This window comes from Falco punctatus, assembly GCF_963210335.1.
Source record: "Falco punctatus genome assembly, chromosome: Z".
Taxonomy (NCBI): Eukaryota; Metazoa; Chordata; class Aves; order Falconiformes; family Falconidae; genus Falco; species Falco punctatus.
Window position 1 is genome coordinate 35130435 of NC_137586.1, and position 21380 is coordinate 35151814.

General features: G+C 36.8%; 1 protein-coding gene across 6 annotated transcripts in view; it reads right to left on the reverse strand.

The window, feature by feature from the left end:
• Positions 1–21380, reverse strand: part of TTC39B (tetratricopeptide repeat domain 39B) — an 82857-nt gene that overhangs the window by 11616 nt on the left and 49861 nt on the right. For 5 of the 6 annotated variants that reach the window (XM_080371859.1, XM_080371863.1, XM_080371860.1 and 2 more), the window contains 14 exons: positions 16108–16212; positions 13478–13609; positions 11536–11612; positions 10374–10441; positions 8926–8990; positions 8664–8769; positions 7313–7378; positions 5542–5650; positions 4575–4642; positions 4428–4487; positions 3970–4131; positions 2796–2887; positions 2359–2479; positions 136–247 (listed from right to left, as the gene is read on the reverse strand). In XM_080371859.1, the coding sequence (XP_080227985.1) occupies positions 136–247; positions 2359–2479; positions 2796–2887; positions 3970–4131; positions 4428–4487; positions 4575–4642; positions 5542–5650; positions 7313–7378; positions 8664–8769; positions 8926–8990; positions 10374–10441; positions 11536–11612; positions 13478–13609; positions 16108–16212 (1343 nt within the window). Of the gene's footprint in view, positions 1–135; positions 248–2358; positions 2480–2795; positions 2888–3969; positions 4132–4427; positions 4488–4574; positions 4643–5541; positions 5651–7312; positions 7379–8663; positions 8770–8925; positions 8991–10373; positions 10442–11535; positions 11613–13477; positions 13610–16107; positions 16213–21380 lie in introns of those variants that run through there. The other variant, XR_013924837.1, reaches the window with a different exon arrangement.

The following is a 21380-nucleotide window of genomic DNA, read 5'->3' on the forward strand; positions in this document are numbered from 1 at the left end:
TCCATATTCAGATTTAACAGCACACTGTCCAAGTGTGTCCAACTCTTACCTCACAGAACACTAGCAGACAGAAGCAAAGAAAAAATGTCAGTATTTCTTACCAGCTTATTCATTTCATTGTAACTGATCACTTACTAGTTTCATTTTGTAGAGCAGCTTCTTCTTTTTCAATTGTTACCAGTAAGTTTTCAGTGAGGTCTGCTCTTTTGCCCACAACTGCAAAGCCATTCCAGACATACATCATTTCCTGACAAAAACACCCAAAACAAGACAGTCACAGAATTGCATAAATATTTAACTAAAGAGTGTCCTTTGGAAGGCTGTTATGGAATATTTTGAGTATATAAAAATGCTGCCTACAAAAACTTGTTTTAAACAATATGACAGGTTTCAAAGCCACAACACTCACTGTTGAGAAGACCATGAATGAGAGTATTCGTATGACTCCAAATCACCACCCACAATGAGTACAAGTAATTCTGTCAGTTACATGCAACTTTACAAAAAGACAGTGACATTTGCCTTAATAATCATTTAATCAAAGTTGCACGACAGTATCTACGCATAGGGGAGGCAAAATGGCATTGAATGTGTGTGGGCAAAGTTAACCTGGGTTTACTTCGTAAAGGTGTTTTGACACCTTTTCAACGGATTCCGTCATGGATTTTCATAAATCTTTAAAAACCAAAACTGAGCAGGTTTTATCTTATGATTAGTTTACCAGCACCCACGTAACACATCTGCAAAAATGGGTATTTTAGGTTCAGCTTGAGGGCTCTGCCATATAAGCTAAAGCAGCAGATGAAAGTAGCTACTTTCTACAGTATTACAGATAAATTTGTGTGTGTGTCTGTGGGCACACGCATACAGATACAGTATATATATATGTGTGCACCCAAACACACACTTGTGCATGTGTTTGTATATTGATGCTATAATCTACAGGCAGTTACCTTCCATATGGAGCAACGCTGGAAGCAGATAAAACTTTCTAGATAACAATGTGGTTCCAGAATACACATCCAACATACACTTCCAATATAATTCCCACAAAATTTAATTAAAAAAAAAAATCCTTCCCAGATGCTTCAGTACAATAGTAAGCAATATGCTTGTTTCAATGCATTAAGTATCACATTGTACCACATGAAAAGTATGAGAAAACACAGAGAGAATTCATGCTAACCAGTACAAAACTTTGCCAATATCTTTAGTCATCACAAACACAGAGTATAATTTGTTCTACTGTACTTTAATTGTAATCACACCTCAAATGTGAAGCCTGATGTCATTCTGAAGCTGATACAAGACATTGTTGGAATATTTCTGCTTGTATTTGTGATGTAACTATGTGGGCTTTCAGAGGGAGAAATGGTTCTGTCAAAATCTGAAGTAGTGTTCTTGACACTTATCAACTACATTATGCTATTTCATTCATATATCATTTCAACTCTGTAGTCCTGTCTAATTTATGCTTACTGCAGTAATACCATACACTATGTTTATTCTTGCTTAACCATGATGGACAAATTATTAAATTATGCTGGGATTTGGCAGCAAGATACATACTCACAACTGAATAGTACTGTATCTTTAACATGTAATTGAATACACAATAAATTCTAAAACTGATGGATTAGTTTTCTTTGGACTCCTCTTTCTATATCAGTGAGCTTTAACATAATAAATTCATTCTCAAATTATGTTTTTTGTCTTCCAAAAGTTGTTGCTAAATTATCCATATACAAATATTTTAGTATACACATATGCAAAGTATCATTGCTGTGCACACATAAACAGACTGTGCACTACTAATGCCTCTGCAGTTAAAAGCATGGGAAACCACAATAGCATTAGTCAAGTATCATTAACTTCTGCACATTCTATTCAGACTCAATATAAGAAAAAATAAAACAACACAACCCACCCCACACCCACATGTCTTCATTTTCACTAGAGGAACAGAAAGTGGTGAAGTACTCCTTAACTTCCTATTGAGTTTAGAAGACAAGGACTGAAGTCCCGTTGAACTAAGTAACATGTACACATAGACTAGAAACCCATACAGGTTTCTAGCTGAAAGCTGACTTCCAGCCTCAACATCAATCATTCTCTGTATGTTTCAGCTTTCACATCAAAAATCTGGCTCTGGTTGTGGACTGCTAATAGTTGGTAGCGTGATCAAGCCCCAAGCACACTTCACAAAAATTCCATTGCATGAATGCAATAATTCTTTAAACAAATTATTTTAAAAATGCAGACACATACTACCTGATAATATTATTCTTTCCCTGTATAATAACCTATACTTATTTCTTTTTTGTTTGAAAATGATGAAAAGAAAGCAAGCATAAATACCAAGGCAGGTAATATCAGCTTCACTGGTTGAGGACTTGCATAGCGTCGAGCTTTCCTTACCGCAAACTTCTCAGTTGGGATAGATTTTCCTGCAATTCTCTGTTTTAGACCATCCACTTGTCTACAAGGAGGGAAAATGGAAAACAGTAGTTGCTTTATGTAACTTCTATTTCATCTTACTTCAGTTAGTAAAATTTGCCTTTCACCTCTGAAGTATAACATCTTAAATGGTTTCACACCACTTAGACTGCAGTTGTAGGATGTAAGTTTGCTGAGAAAAGCAGCACTTTAAAGATTTTAATGCTAAAAAGCAAAGAGAAAAACTGAAAAGTTGATTGTTGCAAGTAGACAGTTTGTCACACAAGACAATGATACTCATGTCAAAAAATTTTATATGGGGGAAAGACTGCGTATCTCGTTGCTTTATAAATGTTTACCTGAATAACGATACAATGTCCTCACCAGTCCTTTGCAAATCATCCTCTGGAAGCATACACAGAATTGCTGCCTTCTGGAATACATATATTGCCTATTTCAAAAAGAAATGGCAACATATTACCACATCTAATTTGCTGTGTTCAGTCAATACACTAAGGACTCAAATCTCTCGTACCACTTGCTGCAGTGACGTGTTTCCAGTAATTCTCAGGCAGGTGGAAATATGTAAGTTTAGCATTCTCTCTGTCACATAATTTATGCTCTATTTTAATTATTTATTATTCTTATAATTTATTAATATTCTAAAAAAGCTAGTCAGAATGCTGAAGGTGTCTCCCACAAAGAACAGGACAAATTATGATGCAAATCACTGAAAGAGATGAGGTTAAATGACATAACTATTCCAAAACTTGTTACTGTTACTATATGATCTGTTAAGTGTAGAGACATGCCCAAAAATCCAGAAGAAAATATCTGAGTACTGATTCAAAGAAAGTTCAATAACTGGACTTTGCAGAGAAAAAGAAACATCCACAATTCTATTCAAAACATTTGCACTTCACGTTGAACATACTGTTCTCTTCCCCTTTTGTCAAGAACTGGCTATATCCCCTTTTCCACCAAGCATAATAAAACAGTAATCTAGAAAGGAACAAACAACAGACAAAACAATATATCACAAATTATTTGCACATTGTCATTGGCTCATGCTTTGAGAAACATTTTTACAAGGAAAAGGTAGAGACCCCAACATTTCTCATGAGTCCTGCCTCCAGCAGCCTTCTCATTTCATGTCACAAAGCATCTGCTGAGTAGGCATGCTCTCATCTGTTTATACTTAACGAACACACACAGTTTCTTCAGCCAAGTTTTATTAGTGAGTGTTAGAACTTGACTAGAGATGCAAGTTAACAGTTTTCCTTTCCCTCTTTCTCACAACTGTGAGAAGTACCTCTGTTTTCAGAAGGGCTGAAGTGTTGGTTCTAGTGCTTCAGAATGTGACATAAAAACTCCTCCTTAACCACCCAGTTAAACCTACCATTTTGGTGCCTTTGTGTCTTTGCTTATAGGTTTCAGAAGAAAAGAAACATTACGCTTACTGTGTGAATTAACATAAATTCAACTGCAGAGAGGCTACTGGTATATCATAACAACGTCCACCTGCCCATTTACCTTTGACCACCTGCTCTCTTTGCTGAGCAGATCTGCATACCGATATGCTTGAAGCCAGTTCTGCTGAAAGGTGTAGCACCACATCAGTTCCCAGTAACAGAGATGATGGATCTGCTTCCACTCTTGCTGGGCTGCTATGCATTCTTGGAACCTCAGCTGCGCCTACAATGTAGTGAAGTAAGAAGGATGAAAATCGGCTCAATTACAACTCCACGTGAGAGCCATGTCTAATTACAGAGCAAATTCTTACCGAACACCCAAGTGGAAAACACCTGACTAGTAAAATGAGATAAATTGCCCTTTCAGTCTCACTTTGAGAGCTGGAATCAGTATTGACACTGAACACGAACAGGGATAAGAGCATAACTATCAATCCAACTAAAATAAATTACTTAGATGAATTGGGCATTTTTTCCCAAGTTGAACACTGAACAAATAAAAACAAAAAAATCACTTACCTTTTCAAAATTTCCTTTCAGTATATCTATTCTGGCAGCATAAAATAGAATAATGGAACCCTTGAAAGGAGATGAGAAAAATACCCAGTTACTATTTTAAGCTCAGGGAAGTACACTGCTGTTACAAAACTCATTGAAAATACATACATTTGGAAATTTCTGGAGGTAGGGTTCAAGGAGACTGTCTGCTTCCTGAAGGTTGGCTTCCCCTGTACCTAGAAAACATAACAAACCAACCTCAATGTACTTAAAACACATGAGTTTCCTAGATTAAGATTTTGGTTTCCAAATCATATTATTGGATTAATAGATTAACAGAAGACTGACTGCTTTTACACAAAAGCAGAATTATTTCATCATGTTGTGTTTCTATAAAAATGAATTGTCCTGAAAGTATTAAGTGCCTTTTTTTTTTTTTTTTTTTTTTTAGGATAGTAAATGTCTAAGTAGAAACAGAATAGAATATATGAATAATCTTTAAACTGTTCCATTATATATTCTAATTATATTTTTAGGTGCCTTTAATTGCTTTAGCAAGTTAAGAAAACATTCCTCAGCTGCCTCCTTTCCTAATTTTGAGCTCAGTAATGAAGTACAGGTAATACTAAAAGAAATCGAAGTTCTCCTTAATTTCCTGATGAGCCTGAGGGACAAGGGCTAAAATACTTCCAAACTAAAGAATGTGAAAATATATGTCAAAGATACATATGGATTAAAGGTGATTTTTAGCCTCATGTGGCAAAAGCAATTAATTATCTACATGTTTGAAATTCCAAGTAAATTGTTTGGGAGTACAGACTTCTTTCTGGAGGTAACTTTTCACAACATCTGACATTAGTTTATGGATAAGGACTTATCTGAATTTGGAAGTGTTTTGTGATATTTTGCTGTTGCGTGTTGACACAGCCCTGCAAATGGAACGAGATGTTGATACAACGATATCTACCCTCACTATTTCTGCAGACAGCTTTGTCAGAGATATTAGTTTCATATCATAAGCATACAGTAATCTCCTATTACAAAGCTAATTGGCCACAGTTTTGAAACTGAGTTCAAAAAAATCCAAATATTTATCAATGCGTAGCATGACTGAACAGCTCACAGTGGGTCTCACCAAGGATTAAGGAGACGTAAGTATGATAAACCAACAGGGTGAAAGTACACAGAATGGCCCTCAAACTGCTGCCAGATGCGCCTTCCCGTAGTTGGCAGAGGCCCAGCTCCTAAGAAGCATCACAAAGACATGCAGAATTAACTATGAGTATACACAGTTACCATTAATAGTTTCTGGCTCCCCCAAATTCAGTTTTCCTTTCAGATATAAGTATTTTGTAAAACAGCACTTTTACCTCAGATCCAACACAGCCTTCTACCAAAACAGTTCTGCCACAGCTGATAGCACTCAGCAAAGAGAAGATTAAGCTACATAAAATTACCCATGCATTTCAGTTCTCTGGTAAAACAGGAACACCGCACTGACCATGCAGACACACAGATCTACATCCCCTCCCTATGATTTTCTGGCTATGAGCCTTTTAGAATAATGTCTTTAAATCTAGGTTCAGTGAGAACCTCTCTCAGCTGTTCCAGTGCTACCTGTCAGCAAGACTTCCTTCATGGAAACACCTGGTTATCCTTAATTCTCTTCCATCAAGTCAGCCACTGTTTTGAGGTTCTGATCAAAGTATTAGACATACCAACACACCAACTTCTAGATACTGGTTCCAGAAACTACAATGCAATCTGTGTGTGCTCAAAAAAGGAATCCAGATTCAAGGAAACTTACTCAGCTCAACATATCAAACTTCTTCCCACCCTTTCCAGTTTATGCCCCTTGCATGACAGCTTTGACAAGCTGTTGTTGAGGTGCTGAGATGAGCTCAGATCCTCCCTGCTCAAGAGCAGTGGCTCTACAGAAACATAACAGATTTTAACAGTTTTGCCTCAAAACAAGCATTAACTTAACAGAAGTTTTACTGCACAGCAATTTGATGAGTTACAGGAGAATTCAAGCACCATAAAAAATGTGGTGATACTCTAAAGTTCTTTGTTCTTTCCTTTCAGCTTTTATTGCCTTTTCAGTCAAGGCAAAAAAGTGCACTATGGAAAAGCTTCAGCCTGAACCAGGTCTTTCACAGGAAGAAAGAGAATGAACAGGTCCCTACTGAAATCTAATTTTAAATTATCAGAACCGTATTTGTGGACAAACTAACAGCGATAAAACCATATGATGACTATGTAATTAATAACTTGAACTTCAGTTACATATAATTCTGTGGATTGCTTTGGTTGGGTTGTTGGGTTTTTTGTACTATTTTTCTTACCTATTTTGGGTACCAGAAAGAGTTTTAAAGGGCTGTAAGATACTTAAAAAACAAGGCTAGGTTTATAAAAACAAGGCTATGATTATAAATACTTTTTCATGGATGAGAAAATATGTGCTCAGATTCCACAGTGACACATGCTATTCAGAAATTCCTACTCCCAAAGAAATGGGCTGCAATTGTGGGCAGAAAAGTGTAAAACTGTGAGACTCCCCTTGGTTACTGGTACAAAGAACATTAATTTCTGACTGTACAGGCTAGGAAAGAAAGCTGATATCCTCTCCTTTCCTCTCCTTAAGGATCAGTGAAAGGAAAGGAAATCACAATTTGAAACCCCCCTCTGAAGCAGACTGGTCATTTCCCATGGTTATTGAAGATCAGAACATCACCATACATGCTTTTATGCCTGCATCATATACCCCACTTCTCATCTTTTAATAGAACTAAAAAAACAATAAAAAATATAGATTATACTTTTAGTGTGAAATATAGAGACTGAATGGATTTAAAGTCATATCTGAGAAAAGACTACTTTGAAAAAACAAGCATCAGATCCAATACCCTATTGCCAGAAAATCCAATAAATTCTAAAAGTCGGAGGATCCTTCCAGGTAAAAGTGACAGCATCTGAAATACATTTCAAGCAAGAGTAAGATAAATATTTATATACATTTTTAAAAAAGGTAAAACTACCATAAACTAAAACCAAAAATGCCAGCTACTATATCAAATGCCATTAAACATTAATGAAAGAGTAAAACACAAAAGAACTTGAAAATAGATATGCATGATCAACAATATACAACCAGCCTACACCTTCAAGGAAACCCAGACTTTTGATCATCCAGCATGGAAACAGCAAGACAGTCCAGCTGTGCTTCTTCAGATTGTGACAGATTCTTCTGTATTCATCTAATCAGAGTTGTTAGAAAATTGTAGGTAAATTGCAATTAAAGTATTATCTATTTTAGTAGTACTCAATCTACAGTTGTCATATTCCTTTACTCCCAACCAAATGACAAGAGTATCACAAAAATTCTACTTGTTCGTACTGTGGGAGCACTGAATTAGCAGATCAGCAAGAATACTTGTTTTAGAAATACTAACTTACTGTTCCTATACTTTAGCCCTCTATGACATCCACTTGCTGTTCCCTTTGTAACTGCATTCTCTACATCCTACACAGCAGAAAACTTCTGAAGGTCACAACACCTTTCCAACAAGCATTACAAGGTAATTCACCCTAATACATCCTGCCCAGCAAAGACTTTTTCTGTTAAGCTTCCTACTGAGGAGACTTCATGAAGAACAGGAAAGGTGAGAGCACTTATGAACATAGACATCTACCAGTTGTCTGGGTTTTAAAGACAGACAGGTGCAGACCGAGTTCTTCTGACCATACTTGGAACTGGCCAGCTCTAGTCTGGAATGATACAGGAATTAATACACCAGCAAAAAACAACTCTCACCATTGCCATGACATTCATTCTCCTCATTCTTCTGAATTTTTAATTATCTATGCCAACCTACAGTATGCCACTGAAGCAAAAGAATAGTATACATGGGGGTGTGAGGATAAAAGCAGTCAATCCAGGTATCCTGTAACTAACAGCATCAGCATTTTAAATGTTCCTGCTACACACAGGTAGATGTAGCTGCTTTTCCTCTCAAGAAATACATACATAAATTAGTCCAAGAGAATTAAACACAACTATGAATGAGTTAGTCGAAAGATCCTAGAAGCATGCACACAAAAAGCCACTGCTGTTTTCATACTGTATAAAATCTTCAAAGTCTGTATCTCCATTTTGCAAATGTGTAATTTTTAAAGCAGGATTACAGTACTGTATCTGAAAAAAAAAATCCTACAGAATTATCCCAAGGGCCTTTCTGTAGTCTTAAAAAGTCATACCAAGTTGAATGCTCCGATTCCAAGTTTTACTCCTCCTTCAAACTGGTAATGAGTTTCATTTTTGCTTTTGTTCCCCTGAGTCATCTGTAGCACTTGATGACATTCTCTTTTGATACAGGAAAAAAAGGAGAGAAGGGAAAACATAACTTAGAAATTATATGAAGTATAATTTTTATGATTGCTATAAAAATATTTATTTTGGAGGCATTAATGCAACTGTACCTGCTTATACCAACACTGAAACTGTTTTCTAATGGCTTACTTGTATATTTGGTAACTCGTCCTAATTTTGAGGCCACCTTTGATAAAGTTGATCATATTTTCATCCTGGAAGAAAAAAGTGTAATTGTACAAAAATGTGCTTTGAGCTGTTACATATAACACATACATAAAAATCTTCCAGCTACATTTACATTTATCTCTAAATTAACAATAATCAAAGTATTAAAAATATTTTCCAGTTATCAGACTCATCTCTTAAGACTGAACATTACACTTGCTTTAAGTAGTCAACGAAACATTTCCGTGGTGCATGTTAAAAATTCTAAGAAGGGGGTAAAAAAGAAGTGACGAGTTACTTCTAATGGAATTTCCAATGCATATAAATGAAACAAGAAAGCTGTCCACCAGATGGTGCTGCAGGATCTTTTTAGAAAGTTGTGAAATGCCGATATGACACACAAGTGAGCCCAGAACCTGGCAGAAAACAAACCGAAGAATCCCCTGAACAGATGAATTCCCATTGCTGATCAATAGTAACCACATTTACTACCCGACATATATCCTTATTAATCTCTAGGAAAAATGAAAGTAAAGCCACAATGTACTAGCCATCAAAAATAAAATGCCAGGAAGGCCTGGCATTCCACTAATAATATTTCCTCACATTTCTGGTGAAAGTACTGTATTAAGTGGTTTATAAAGCTTTGCCAGATTAACATTTTAGGTCCATTTGATCTTAGTATCTTTGTGCCTTGCCTCTTTCTCGTAATTTTTATCTGAAGCAATTATCTAAAATACATTCATTAAACATTTCTAACACACACATACATAAAAGAAGTATAACACCTCCTGTTTTCAGGAATCAAATTGCAAATCGAATTTGAAAACACTGTAGCATGAAGTCCCTGAACCAGAAGTTAAACGAGAAGCACAAGACTTAAACACCAGATCTTTCTGTGCACTATTACCTCAGCAACGCTAAGGCATGCTCATTTTACACTCATTCATTAGTGTATTGTTCCTGACACCATGGCAAAAGTGCCTAGAGAGTGATACTGAATTGGAGACAAGTGTGCACCAGTTGAAGTTTTGTTAGATGAGAAACATACTGTCCTTCTCACGTGAAAAAAACGACTTTCACTTTCAAACAAGACATTTCCTCATACTTGAAAATCTTTCTAAACAAGTGCTGAACATCATCAGATGTGATGCAAGTCGTTCAAACATACCATCTGTGCAAGACTGCAACACACCTTAGGTTTTTGGTTCCTGGGTATCAATAACATCTTTGATTATTCATACAAACAAAGAGAAGGGTTTCTGGGTAGCACAGCATTTACTGTATCTTCTATCACTGCCGTGAAATAACATGCATTCACTAGGAAAAAGTTTAGGTTTTAAATACAGTTATTTACTGTAGGAACAATGTTTTACAAGTACTAACATCTTCCCATTAAACTGCTAGAGATACAAAATAATTTACTTTACCTGTACAAAGGTGAGAGCTGCTTTCTGTAGTAAGCATTCAGCATAGCAGATTTCAGCATGCATTTCCTCTATATAAGAGAGAAAAGTTATTTAGTCAGCAAAGTTAGTGTCAAGTTCTCTTCTTGAGGTCAATGGAACCAATAAAATGCTGCCAAGAAAAGAAAGCAGGATTCTGCTGTTGCTGTTTTGATAACTGCTAAATAATAGCTGTAGCACAAATCCCAGCAGAATTCTTCTGTTTCACTTCTCCTCAGACAAAAGCTTTGATCTCCAGAGCTGACTTCAGCCTAGGGCAAAAGCTACTTGTCATTCTGGCTGGCTGATCTCCTGTACTTTCCATTGATCCCAAACAACAACATCTTCCAACCCTCCCCCCATGTCTTAGAAAAAACTTCTAGTGATGAATGGTAAACTCACTGTGGCTCAGGCTTTTCCTAAGTCATGGTTTTGGCCAAGTCATGCTTAACAGACTAAAAGACCCAGGCAGACTTTGTGTCTTCATGCAGCACTAAATTATACTTGACTTAACATGCATGACACAAATTACTCCACACTCATGCTGCAAGGCCAGCCGCATGCACAAGGCCGCTCTATGTACAGTGCACTCTTTGTGAGTTTGATGTGCCTGGTGTTAAACAGGATTCTTTTGTGTCAGGTTAGAAAAAAATGCATACTTGATTCTGCCCAAATCAGAAATAGGAGATCAGCATTTTCACAGCCATGAACAATATACTGATAGCATTTCCCAAAACACCTTAAGGCAAAACTACAAGCGCAAAATTTAATATATTCAGATTTCAATATAATTAATGATAGGGATGTAATCTGCAGCATTAGTGGTTCTTAATCTTTTCGAAGTTGTCTTAAGTATTAAAAAAAAAAAAAAGGAAAGGAAATCCCTTTTCATTCCTACAATGTGTTGTGAAAGGTATTCCTTTAACTCATACACACTCAGAGCCAAACAAAAAATAAATTCAGCTGAATCCCCCATTTTCACAAGCTCTGCATTCAAACTCAAAAAAAAATATCACACAGGTGATTTCTTTATTTTTTATTGTAAGACACTGGTCAAGTTACAGAGTTAAGCATATTACTACAAATTAGTATGGTGTTTTTAAGCTTTTTTCATTTTGCTATTTTAATTGTACTATAAACCACTTACCTTCACTCAGCTGTTCCGCTGTCTGTTTAGAAACTAGATTGGACAAGGATTCCACCACTGTGCTCCTTTTCCTGAACCTAAATCAGTCGTGCATGGAAGAAAAAGCCACACAGCACGAACATTTCAGTGCAAACTTGAACTTGATTATTTCTAATTCATAACAATTTCCAACCACAATTTATAGACATTCTCAGTAAAGTGATGATTTGCCAATAGTTGCAATTCTCTGAGTAGTCTAATCATGGCCGCTTGTACGTATCTAGGCAATCCAACCTTAACTGATAGTCCAAGCATGCATTTAGTCTACTTTAAGTGTACAACAGCTTCCACTTCACTTCCACTGACCAGCTGCAGTGGTCATCATCTGTGTCTCTGATGCCAGGCCAGTCATTTGAACTGGACTTCAAAGTTTTATGAATTATTTTCTTACGCTTCCTAAGCTTGAACTCTGAATTAAAAATAAAAAAAAATAACCAAAAGGAGCTCTGTTTTCAACATAAATGAAAACATACATTCTTCAGTATTTTACAGCATTTTATGCCAGATATGATGCCAAAACTGTCACATTTTACTTTCAACCGATCTCAACTGTCCACGTTATAAATTGCTAGTTTTGTTTGTAAATAGTAACAAATACATTTTTGGAATGCTGTACTAAAATACTCAGCTTTATGAAGAAGCTAAAGAAACATTTCTGCATTCAGAAAAAGAATGTACTTTGTAAGCCAGGAAGTCATTAATTATAAATACTTCTTCTGCACATTGAAAAGCTCAGGATCCTGACAATAGGATGTTAATGTAATGCATACCAAAAAATGGTCAATTAAGGCACATGTAGTTCTGACAATTCTTCACCTTTGAGTGTCTGATCACCCTTACCTTGCATTTTTATTACTTTTGTGACAAACTAGACCAGAGCACTTATGCATAAAAAGTCTGTATCCTGCAGAGATGGAGGCCCTTATTGAAACTATCAGAAGTACAAGGGCGCACCTAATTTTCAGACATACTAAACAGTTCAGATGAAATTGACAGCACACCTGAAAGAGGCAGAAACTGCTGACCCTTTATTTTCTTCGGGTAGTATCTCATAATGTTGTCCCATCTCCTTTTTTTGTTTGTCACTGCTAAGGAGGTGATGTTAAATGTCTAAACTAACAACATTTGGAGCTATATCTTTGGAGACTATTCATGATAAATTATGGCCTAACCAGTGTATGAAGAACCGGTACAGTAGAATAAAGCAGTCACTTCTGGTTTTGTCAGAGGCATATTAAGCACTTTAGCTTCAACAACTAATTTTCTATTTTTAAAAAAAATCTAAAACAAAAAGAAAAAAGGTCACTAATAACTTTTATTTTCTACCCTATTTCATTTCTACCCAAGCAAGACCAGAAGCAAAAGGTTCAGACCATTCTTGATGACAATAGTAGCCCTTTATTTTTAAGGTAAGCTGAACACTTAACATGTGTAACTAATTCATAAATTGCTCTGGTACAAGCTTTTTTCTATTAGACTGTTGGGTCCATCTTTGAAAACTGCTTTTTTAAAAAAGTATTTTCATGATGAAAGAGAAAATTTAAAATATGGAGTTTTTAAATCATTGATCACTATGGAAAATAAAACCTCACAGGTTGAAATAGCTCAGGCAGCTCAATCATGTATAGTGTCAGCTTCCATGTAGGTCCACATAGCCAATCAACCACTTAATTGACTTTAGAGGCCATACATGCCTAGACCCAACAAGTCAGTTGTTTCTGTAACACTAGGAAATATATCCTCACCCATAATAACTGGATAGTGAGACTTACTCCACTTTTCCAAATTTAGATCACTATCATACTGACAGTAGCCTGCTTTGAAAGCTTATAGACAGCTGGACACCTTACAAAGAACACTTCGTGGATTAAGTACCTTACAAAAGTTCATTGCTTGGGCTTACCTTTGGCAGGTTTGCAAAGCTTCCTTCATTGTAGAAATTCCTGTTTGTATATCCTGCTGTTCAAAGGTCATAGCAGCCTGCATAACTAAAATAGTGCTGTACCCGAGGGCATGGTACATACTATCTTTAGACCTAGGGCAAACATACAAATCTTGTGCATTTAAGCAAAATTTTAAATTACAATACAAAATTTAATGCTGAGACACTTGCATTAGTTTGTAAAAAGACAGAAGAATAAAGTAGGAAAGTAATGAGAACTTAACCTATCAAGTATCATCTTCCCCTGGGCGCTACACCTCTGCCTCCACAGGATGCTGTCGCAGCAAGTTCCAGAAAATATCCAAACCAGGTTACACAAACATTTACACTTAATTATATCCCATTTATAGTCTGTGGGTGGTATCTATTCAATTTAGCTAATTAAGCCTTGACATAAATACTCATTCCTCTGCTTTCCTTTAACATAAGAATTAAGGACATTCTTCTAACGTTACTACTTAATCTAAAGACACAAAAATCTGTTTTGTGTCATATAACAGTCAGTACACACGTGTTCAGTCCTGCATAAAAGGCTACACTGAACCAGCCTGGCTTTCACAACATTACACAATCAAAAAGAAAACCAACCTCAAAACCCCCTGTTGTTGGAAAGTGGCTATGGGAGGTCATTCATATACTCAAACCAGTAGTTGCAACAGCACTATTGGCAACATTATGTCAAACAAACTCAGGTTTTGTCTAACCAAGTTTCGAGAAGTTCAAGAAAATGAAGACTGCATACCCCTGTGGCAGCTGTTCTGGTATTGTACTATCAATGTACTTTTTCCTACGGTCCAGTTTGAACCTCTTAAACCTCAACTTGTAGTGACTGCTTCTTGTTTTATCACCTGCCACTATGCAGAAGGATGTCTGTGCAACTTTCCCTCAATAGCTCCAGGCTGCTATTAGATTAACGTCTAAGCCTTCTTTTTGCCAAACTAAACCAAACCCAGCTCTCACAATCAGTCATGTGTCTCTCATATGCCTCCTAGCCACGCTGCTAGCCCTCTGTTGGATCTTCTCCAGTTCTCTCACTTTTTCTTCTTCCCATTAAATCAAGGAGTCACCTGTCAAATATAGTTCTGAAGACATGAAACTTCGGCAGACTCAAGGAAGATACAGCCTTGGGCTGTGTTTATTTCTTAAATATATCAACACTTCCCCTGTTTTTTTTACATTATTTAATGACTTAAGTTTAACTTCTATTAAAAGGTTATTTTTCAGTAAAACAATTGGGCTTTTTCTTTTTCAGAGGCAGGTTTTTGTTTCCTTGCTAGGCTAGGTCCTCCTTTGCAGACTAGCTGAATACGCTATGTAAGAAGCTCAAAGTCTTAGCTGCCAGGCACCCAAAGCATCAAAAGCGTGGAGTTAAGAATATTTTTTTTTCTTCATAGCAAACATTAACTAAAACACTGTACATAAAAACACTATTATATGAAACAAGGGGGGGGGGGGGTGTTTTACAACACAAAATGAAATATATATACAAACCATACAAAAACATTTGGGTAATATGTGTGCACATGTATTTAGTAATACAGGTATGCATAATTCTTGCATGTTGAACATAGTATGTTATACTACTCAGAAATATTTTTAGCATATAGAAGTGCAGGCCTTTCCCAAAGCATTGCTTTATTACAAATAACACTCACAGTGCTCAGAGAGGACAGCTTGGGTCTAAGTATAGTTAATTTGAAAAGCTGTTACTCCTGCCTACCTCCCCGATGCTTGAGCTCTCCACAGCACTAAAAGTGAACACTTCGTAGATGTGCCATCCTCCCAAGGTTTCATTTAATGGTATTCTTCTACTTGTCCATACTACTGACCTAACACCACCAACCCACCATTCTTAATCCTGTCTTACTATCACCAAAATGCAGAGCAAGAACTCCACCTCACTCTACTAACAAAAGCTACAGATACCTCTCACTGACACATCCCTCAACCTCATCTTTGAGACAGACAGGAGAAGAGCAGCGAACAGGATTCAGATCCCAGTCCTAAAGAACAGCCACTCACATTGCCTCACCACACAGTCACAGGTAACACAGGTTTACACTATGAACCCTTCCGTATTCTTTATTTCCCTACATCCGCACTGCCATGCTTTTCTTCTCAGTGGAGCAAAGACAACAGGGGAACAGGCTGAACTACTCAGAAGATCAAAAGGTGGGTTTCAGTGGTAGACACTACTGTGACTCCAACATAATATAAAAAGCAACAAAGAGTATTCTGGAGTTTTGTTCCAGTTTTGTTGTTTTGTCAAAACTAGTTCCATTGTACAAATTCTCTGACCAAAGATACATTGGATAAGGTCTTGCTCCCCAGTTTTCCCCCCTGCACAAGGGAAGACAGCTTGAATGATAAACACCAAGAGAACAATTCAGTGCTTCATTAACAGGTTTTGCAACAGCCTTAAGGAGAAACAAGTGCACTGCTAAAACCTAATGATACTAAGAAATGCTTTTGGACAGAAGGGAATAAATTAAAACTACTATCTTCAGAGGCCTTAAATTAATCTGCAGCTACCAGACAGCATACTTTACCCTATCGCTTCATAGTAACTTCAGCAAGTAACAGGACCTCACCATGGACGAAGCAGTTCCAGGGCTTCAGAGAACTTATTGTTTAGAAATAAGTTCAGTGCCATTGAACATTCTTCCAGAGCACACTTGAGATCCATCTTGGATGCCCTAGAAAAAGATTCTTAGTTTAGTCAAACTGTAAATATCAATACAAAATTGAAAGATTTTTTTTCCCCTTATAAAAAGGCCTTCTGTATTATATAGCAATTTTATTACTAATATTTAATATCTAGCTTTACAAAAGCAAGTCACGTGCTTAATTTATCCATGCTACATGGGCATGCCCTCTTTGCTTATTTAAGTGATGTTTATGGCTTTGAGGTTTTGTTGTTTGTTGGGTTTTTTTGTTTGTTGGGTTTTTTTGTTTGTTTTACAAATCAGTCTGCAATGGAGTAATTTTTACTATTGCTTATATAGCACAAATACTCAAAACTTACCACTGTGCCCAAGCTCTAAATTCTCAATATTAATACAAATGCTGTTTCAGACTCTGTATTCAGATCTAAATCTCAAGAGAGATGACAAAACACTATTTTTGCCCAAGAAAGCAGTAAACAGACAACTCATTCTGCAAACAGCTATGCCAAAAATAGCTGTCAAAAGCCTGAAGCTATGCCAAAAGCTTTTGTTTTTCCTAATTCACTTCAAGAAAAAAAAAATATCACTTGAACCTGCTTAAAAGGAAGCCATCAAACAAAACCACTACCTTGGCCAGTTTTGTCTGAAAGACTTGGGAGCACTGAAATTGCTCCATGGACAGAACTGGTGAGAAATCAGACATTCATGGTAACGGCAAATAGACAGAAACTACACATCCTTCAATGTGAACAGCTGGATCTGGAAAAGAGCATCTGTCTACAGCTTTAAAACAACAGGTTTAGGCTCTACAATGTGCATTTATCCAAGTAAAGTTAAGGAGTGGTAAGCAACAATCACGTCAATGAGACGAATATTTAAGTGCTGACCAGAACAGAAGAACCCTGAAGGAGGAATTTGAGAAACAACAGTAGAGTGCTGCTGCTCTAAATCTGACAGTCACACACGCAAACACGCACAAATAAAACAAGAAAAGGGGAGACATGAAATAGGACTGGAGAGGTTTTTGCACAGAATCATCAATGCTCCTACCCTCCTCCTCTCTCCATTACCCGAAAGCTTTAAAAACATTAGCTCTGGTTTTTGCATCCATTTTGGGGCAGAAAATTGGGATAAAGCTAGATGAGATCCCAAAATCTTTCCTCAGCTTTATATTCTGTCATTTTTGAGTGGTGGTTCTTGAAGAAAATCACCTTCTGCAGAAAACTAAAATCTCTTAACTCAATACTTGGCAATTACTAGATATTTATTGTTGAACACACCAAGAGGCAAATGCTGCCCTTCATTATGAAGTAGTGAACTGCCTAGCAGTCAAAATCCAGCAGTTTTACCACTAGACTGTCACCAGCAATTTTAAATAACATTTACATACCTTTATTTTCTCCCATTCTGGGATCCGACTTGATTATTATGTACACAATTTTAAGATTCATGTATTTTTATGAAGCTAAAATGTACAGTTCTCAAAAGCTGAAGCATTTGCAGCTCTGCTTCAACTGTTACCATCAGCCACTCAGCTAAGCTTTCACATTCACACTGCAGGAAAGGTCATATTCTCAATGCAGCCTACGGCCCTGATCTCTGGTTTTCCAACAAAAGTACCACTGTCACACCAGCAGAGAAGAGGCACTGTTTTATTCCTGCTGTATTATTTCACTTACTATTCTATTGCCTTAAATGTAACTAAAGATAAACCCACTTCTTTAACTAGAGGTCTGTGTCCTTTTTCACTGACTGGCAAAACAGTGTTACAATTAAACTGTATAAAAAATTAGAGGTTTGGATTTCTGCTTTTGTTTAAATTTATTTTCAAAGTCCTAAATCTTTTGGTATATAGGCCTGTGTGGCTGGTCTTTTCAAGACAGTTGATAATCCAGGCTACTCAGTGACAGAAGTATATATGAGTAAATCCATACATTTATTTTTCAAATTTTCCCTACGATACATGCATCAAAAGTTCTGAAACACACCTCACAATGAAAAATGGTGGTGGTGGGCAAGTAGTAGCATTGTTCCAAGATGGTTATAAAATGAGACACCATTTTCACTATGAAATCAACAGGATCATGCACAATTGTTGGCTTCCCCTTTTAATCTGGTTTGCTTAATTTCTCTGATTTTTTTTACTTATTCCTTTGTCTCCCAAACACCTTATTAATGCTTTCCATTTGGCTTCTACTTGATGAGGGGAAAAGGAAAGCGGTATACCAAGCACATGAATTTTTATCAGAAAGCAGCAATTTGCTGTAGGTCATATAGGGTTAAGAACTTTCTTCATGTTTCAGTGGACACAGCTTTTTATCTTTAAGATGCTTCTTGCACTGAAATTGACAGACTTCTCAGATGTCACTTGAAAAAATTTTAAAACCTTAGAACATCAGAGATTGAATTGTAAATGCAAATCATCACTTCATGTTCACATCTCATCTGACTTACAGGCCAAAATGCAAACTACCTTCCAATTCTAACACAGAGACACCTTCCACCATTTCTTTGTGAAAAATGAACCTATAGACCAAGAAAGCCACACAGGAGGGAAAGAGAGTATCTCGATATACTCACATCGCAAATTCACACCTTCCATATTAGTTTAGGGAAAAAAACTCCAACAGATGTAGGCCAACTGCTAACTCATTTTGTATTTTGCACATTCTAGCTTATAAATCCAGAAAACAAAATAACCTGACTGAGCATTTAGTTTGGATGCCTGACAAAGCCTCAGCTTCGGCACCTTTTCATACTCCTAAAGTATAATTATTTCCAGAGTCTGGATCAAGGGAGCCAGACTTGAGATTACAAAGCATCCCGCCTATTTGGCAAAAGAATGGATTTAGCACTTCACGCTGAATCTGCTCAACTGGTTAAAGGCTTCCCATTAAAACAATGATCAGAAATAAGTATATTTAAGGTCTTACACTTCCTACTCGGTAAAGTAGAATTAAAATGTTTATCAAAACGAATATGAAGAAAGCAATTGTATTTTGGTGCATTCAGACTCCAAATATGTAAACAAATCTGTTCAAATTAAAATATTTATACACATTTACATTATACAAGCAGTAGAGAAATGTATGTCTACATGTCCTCTTCAAATGTCTTAAATAGCATGCCCTCTAAGGAACTGTTAATTAAAAAATGTAAATTAAAAAACTCAAACTCATTTATACTGACTGAAAGTTTTTTAAAACACTAGGTTTTATTAGCCAATTCCATGAATACCATCTGCTACCATTTTCAAATAACTAATTTACTAATTTTTAGCTAGATTTAGAGACTGGAGATTTTTTTGGTACACAAGCAAGGACCTGCGTTAGTCCCTCAATAACACACCACCACCCTCACTGTGTGTTCCCATGCTTCTATATCCTCATTTCACATTTCTTTTTCAGGAAACCATGTTTCTCTCAGTCCAGGCCTGGTTAGATTACACATTCTATTTGCTCTGCTTTCCCAGCTAGGAAAAACAGCTAGCTGCTTGCAAATAATTTCTCAAGTAGTTAAAAAAAGGGGGGGGATTTTCTTTTTTAAATACCAAATTTGCAGTGATATTCTTAAAAAAAAAAAAAAAAAAACCAAAAAAACCCAAAAAACAAAAAAAAAAAAAAAAAAAAAAAAAAAACCAACAGTAATCAGAGCTAAGATCTACTAGACATCAAGAATGAAGTTTTACTATTTCAAACTGGCGCACCACAACTACGACTGTGTGACCATCACTGAAGCAGTGCCCTGTTCCCAACGCCTTCCAATACAAATCCCAGTTGCTGTATTAAGCAGGCAGCAGGAGGGAAATCTTCAAAACTTGCAAAGGACAGATGAACCTTCTGGTCCGCTCTCGTCACGGCACGCTTGCTAACTTTGAGGTGGGCCAAGAACTCTGTGAACTATTGGAACAGAAAAAACCCAATGGGAGGCAATGACCTGCTACACAGAGTATGGAGGGATCACAGACAGTCATCTGAAGTAAGACAGGGAAGAGAACCACAAGCAAGAGATGTATAATCACATAGTTCATAGAAGAATCTGGGGGAAGGCAAGTCATTCATAACAACAGGTAATTTAACAACTGATGACTACTTTATTCACTTAGTTGTACAATATTTGGGTTCAGCTTACAGAGTAAAAAAGTTTCCTACCACTTCATGTGAAAAGTAACAGCAGATAAACATTACAGTATTACAGTATCCCACCCCTGTACCATTCTTCTGAATGTAAGGATCAAGATGTAAGGGCAATGTTCTTTTTCCCACTGCTTCAGTACGCCTCATCTTAGTGGAAATAAACACAACTTCTGTATTTGTATGCTGTAAAACTGCACATTTCCTTACCCTGCAATCAGCAACTGCTGGAACTTCATTTGGAAGGAAAAATCTAATCTTTATTTTGTATAACACAGCTATAGGCATGCTGACTTTTCAGCTGTTATCACAGAGGACTGTTACCCACCCGGCTCCCAAATGCCATCATACCACCAACACCAGCATCACCAGGGTATGTATGGATATTCAGAAAACGTAAATAAGGTTCCTTAAAACAGAGCCCTGGCACCCTGCCAAAACTACCTTTCCTATTAGATGGGCAAGCAGCAGATCTCTCCAGCATGGTGCTGTCATGTTCTCTTCCAGCGTTTCAGACTAGTTCCTGTGCTGCTGCCTTTATGTGTGATCAAAGCCTGCAGACAATGCAAAGTGTTCTTTACATTAATACATTTACTGTTCCTTACATCAAGCAAGCTTGTAAAAGTATTCTGCCACTTCAGATACAAAACTTGGGAAGCCAGTTTTCTGAGACTTTTATTTCCAGGAAGTGAATCATAGCCTCTTCCAAAGAGTCTCACTCCTGTTTACTCACTCTTTGCATGTATTTTCTCCTATTTTCCTGCATCCTGCAGCAGAGGTACACAATCAGAAGCATTCGCTCCAACTCAGATTCATAACCTGATACCAGAACAGTCAGAAGAAAGGAGCATACTGACTCAGAAGCAACTTGGCTATCTTCACTGGCAGACAACGCATATTTCTATGCAGAGGCTCAGAAAAAGCACATTTTTATTTCTCCTCCCAAAACATCACAAACCAATTTCTACGGCAAGTTAACAAACTGATGAACAGTTCAGTCAGCAATGCTGACTCACACTTTCTGACTCATGTTCTCCTTCTGTCTCAGTCCTACTTTTGCAATCT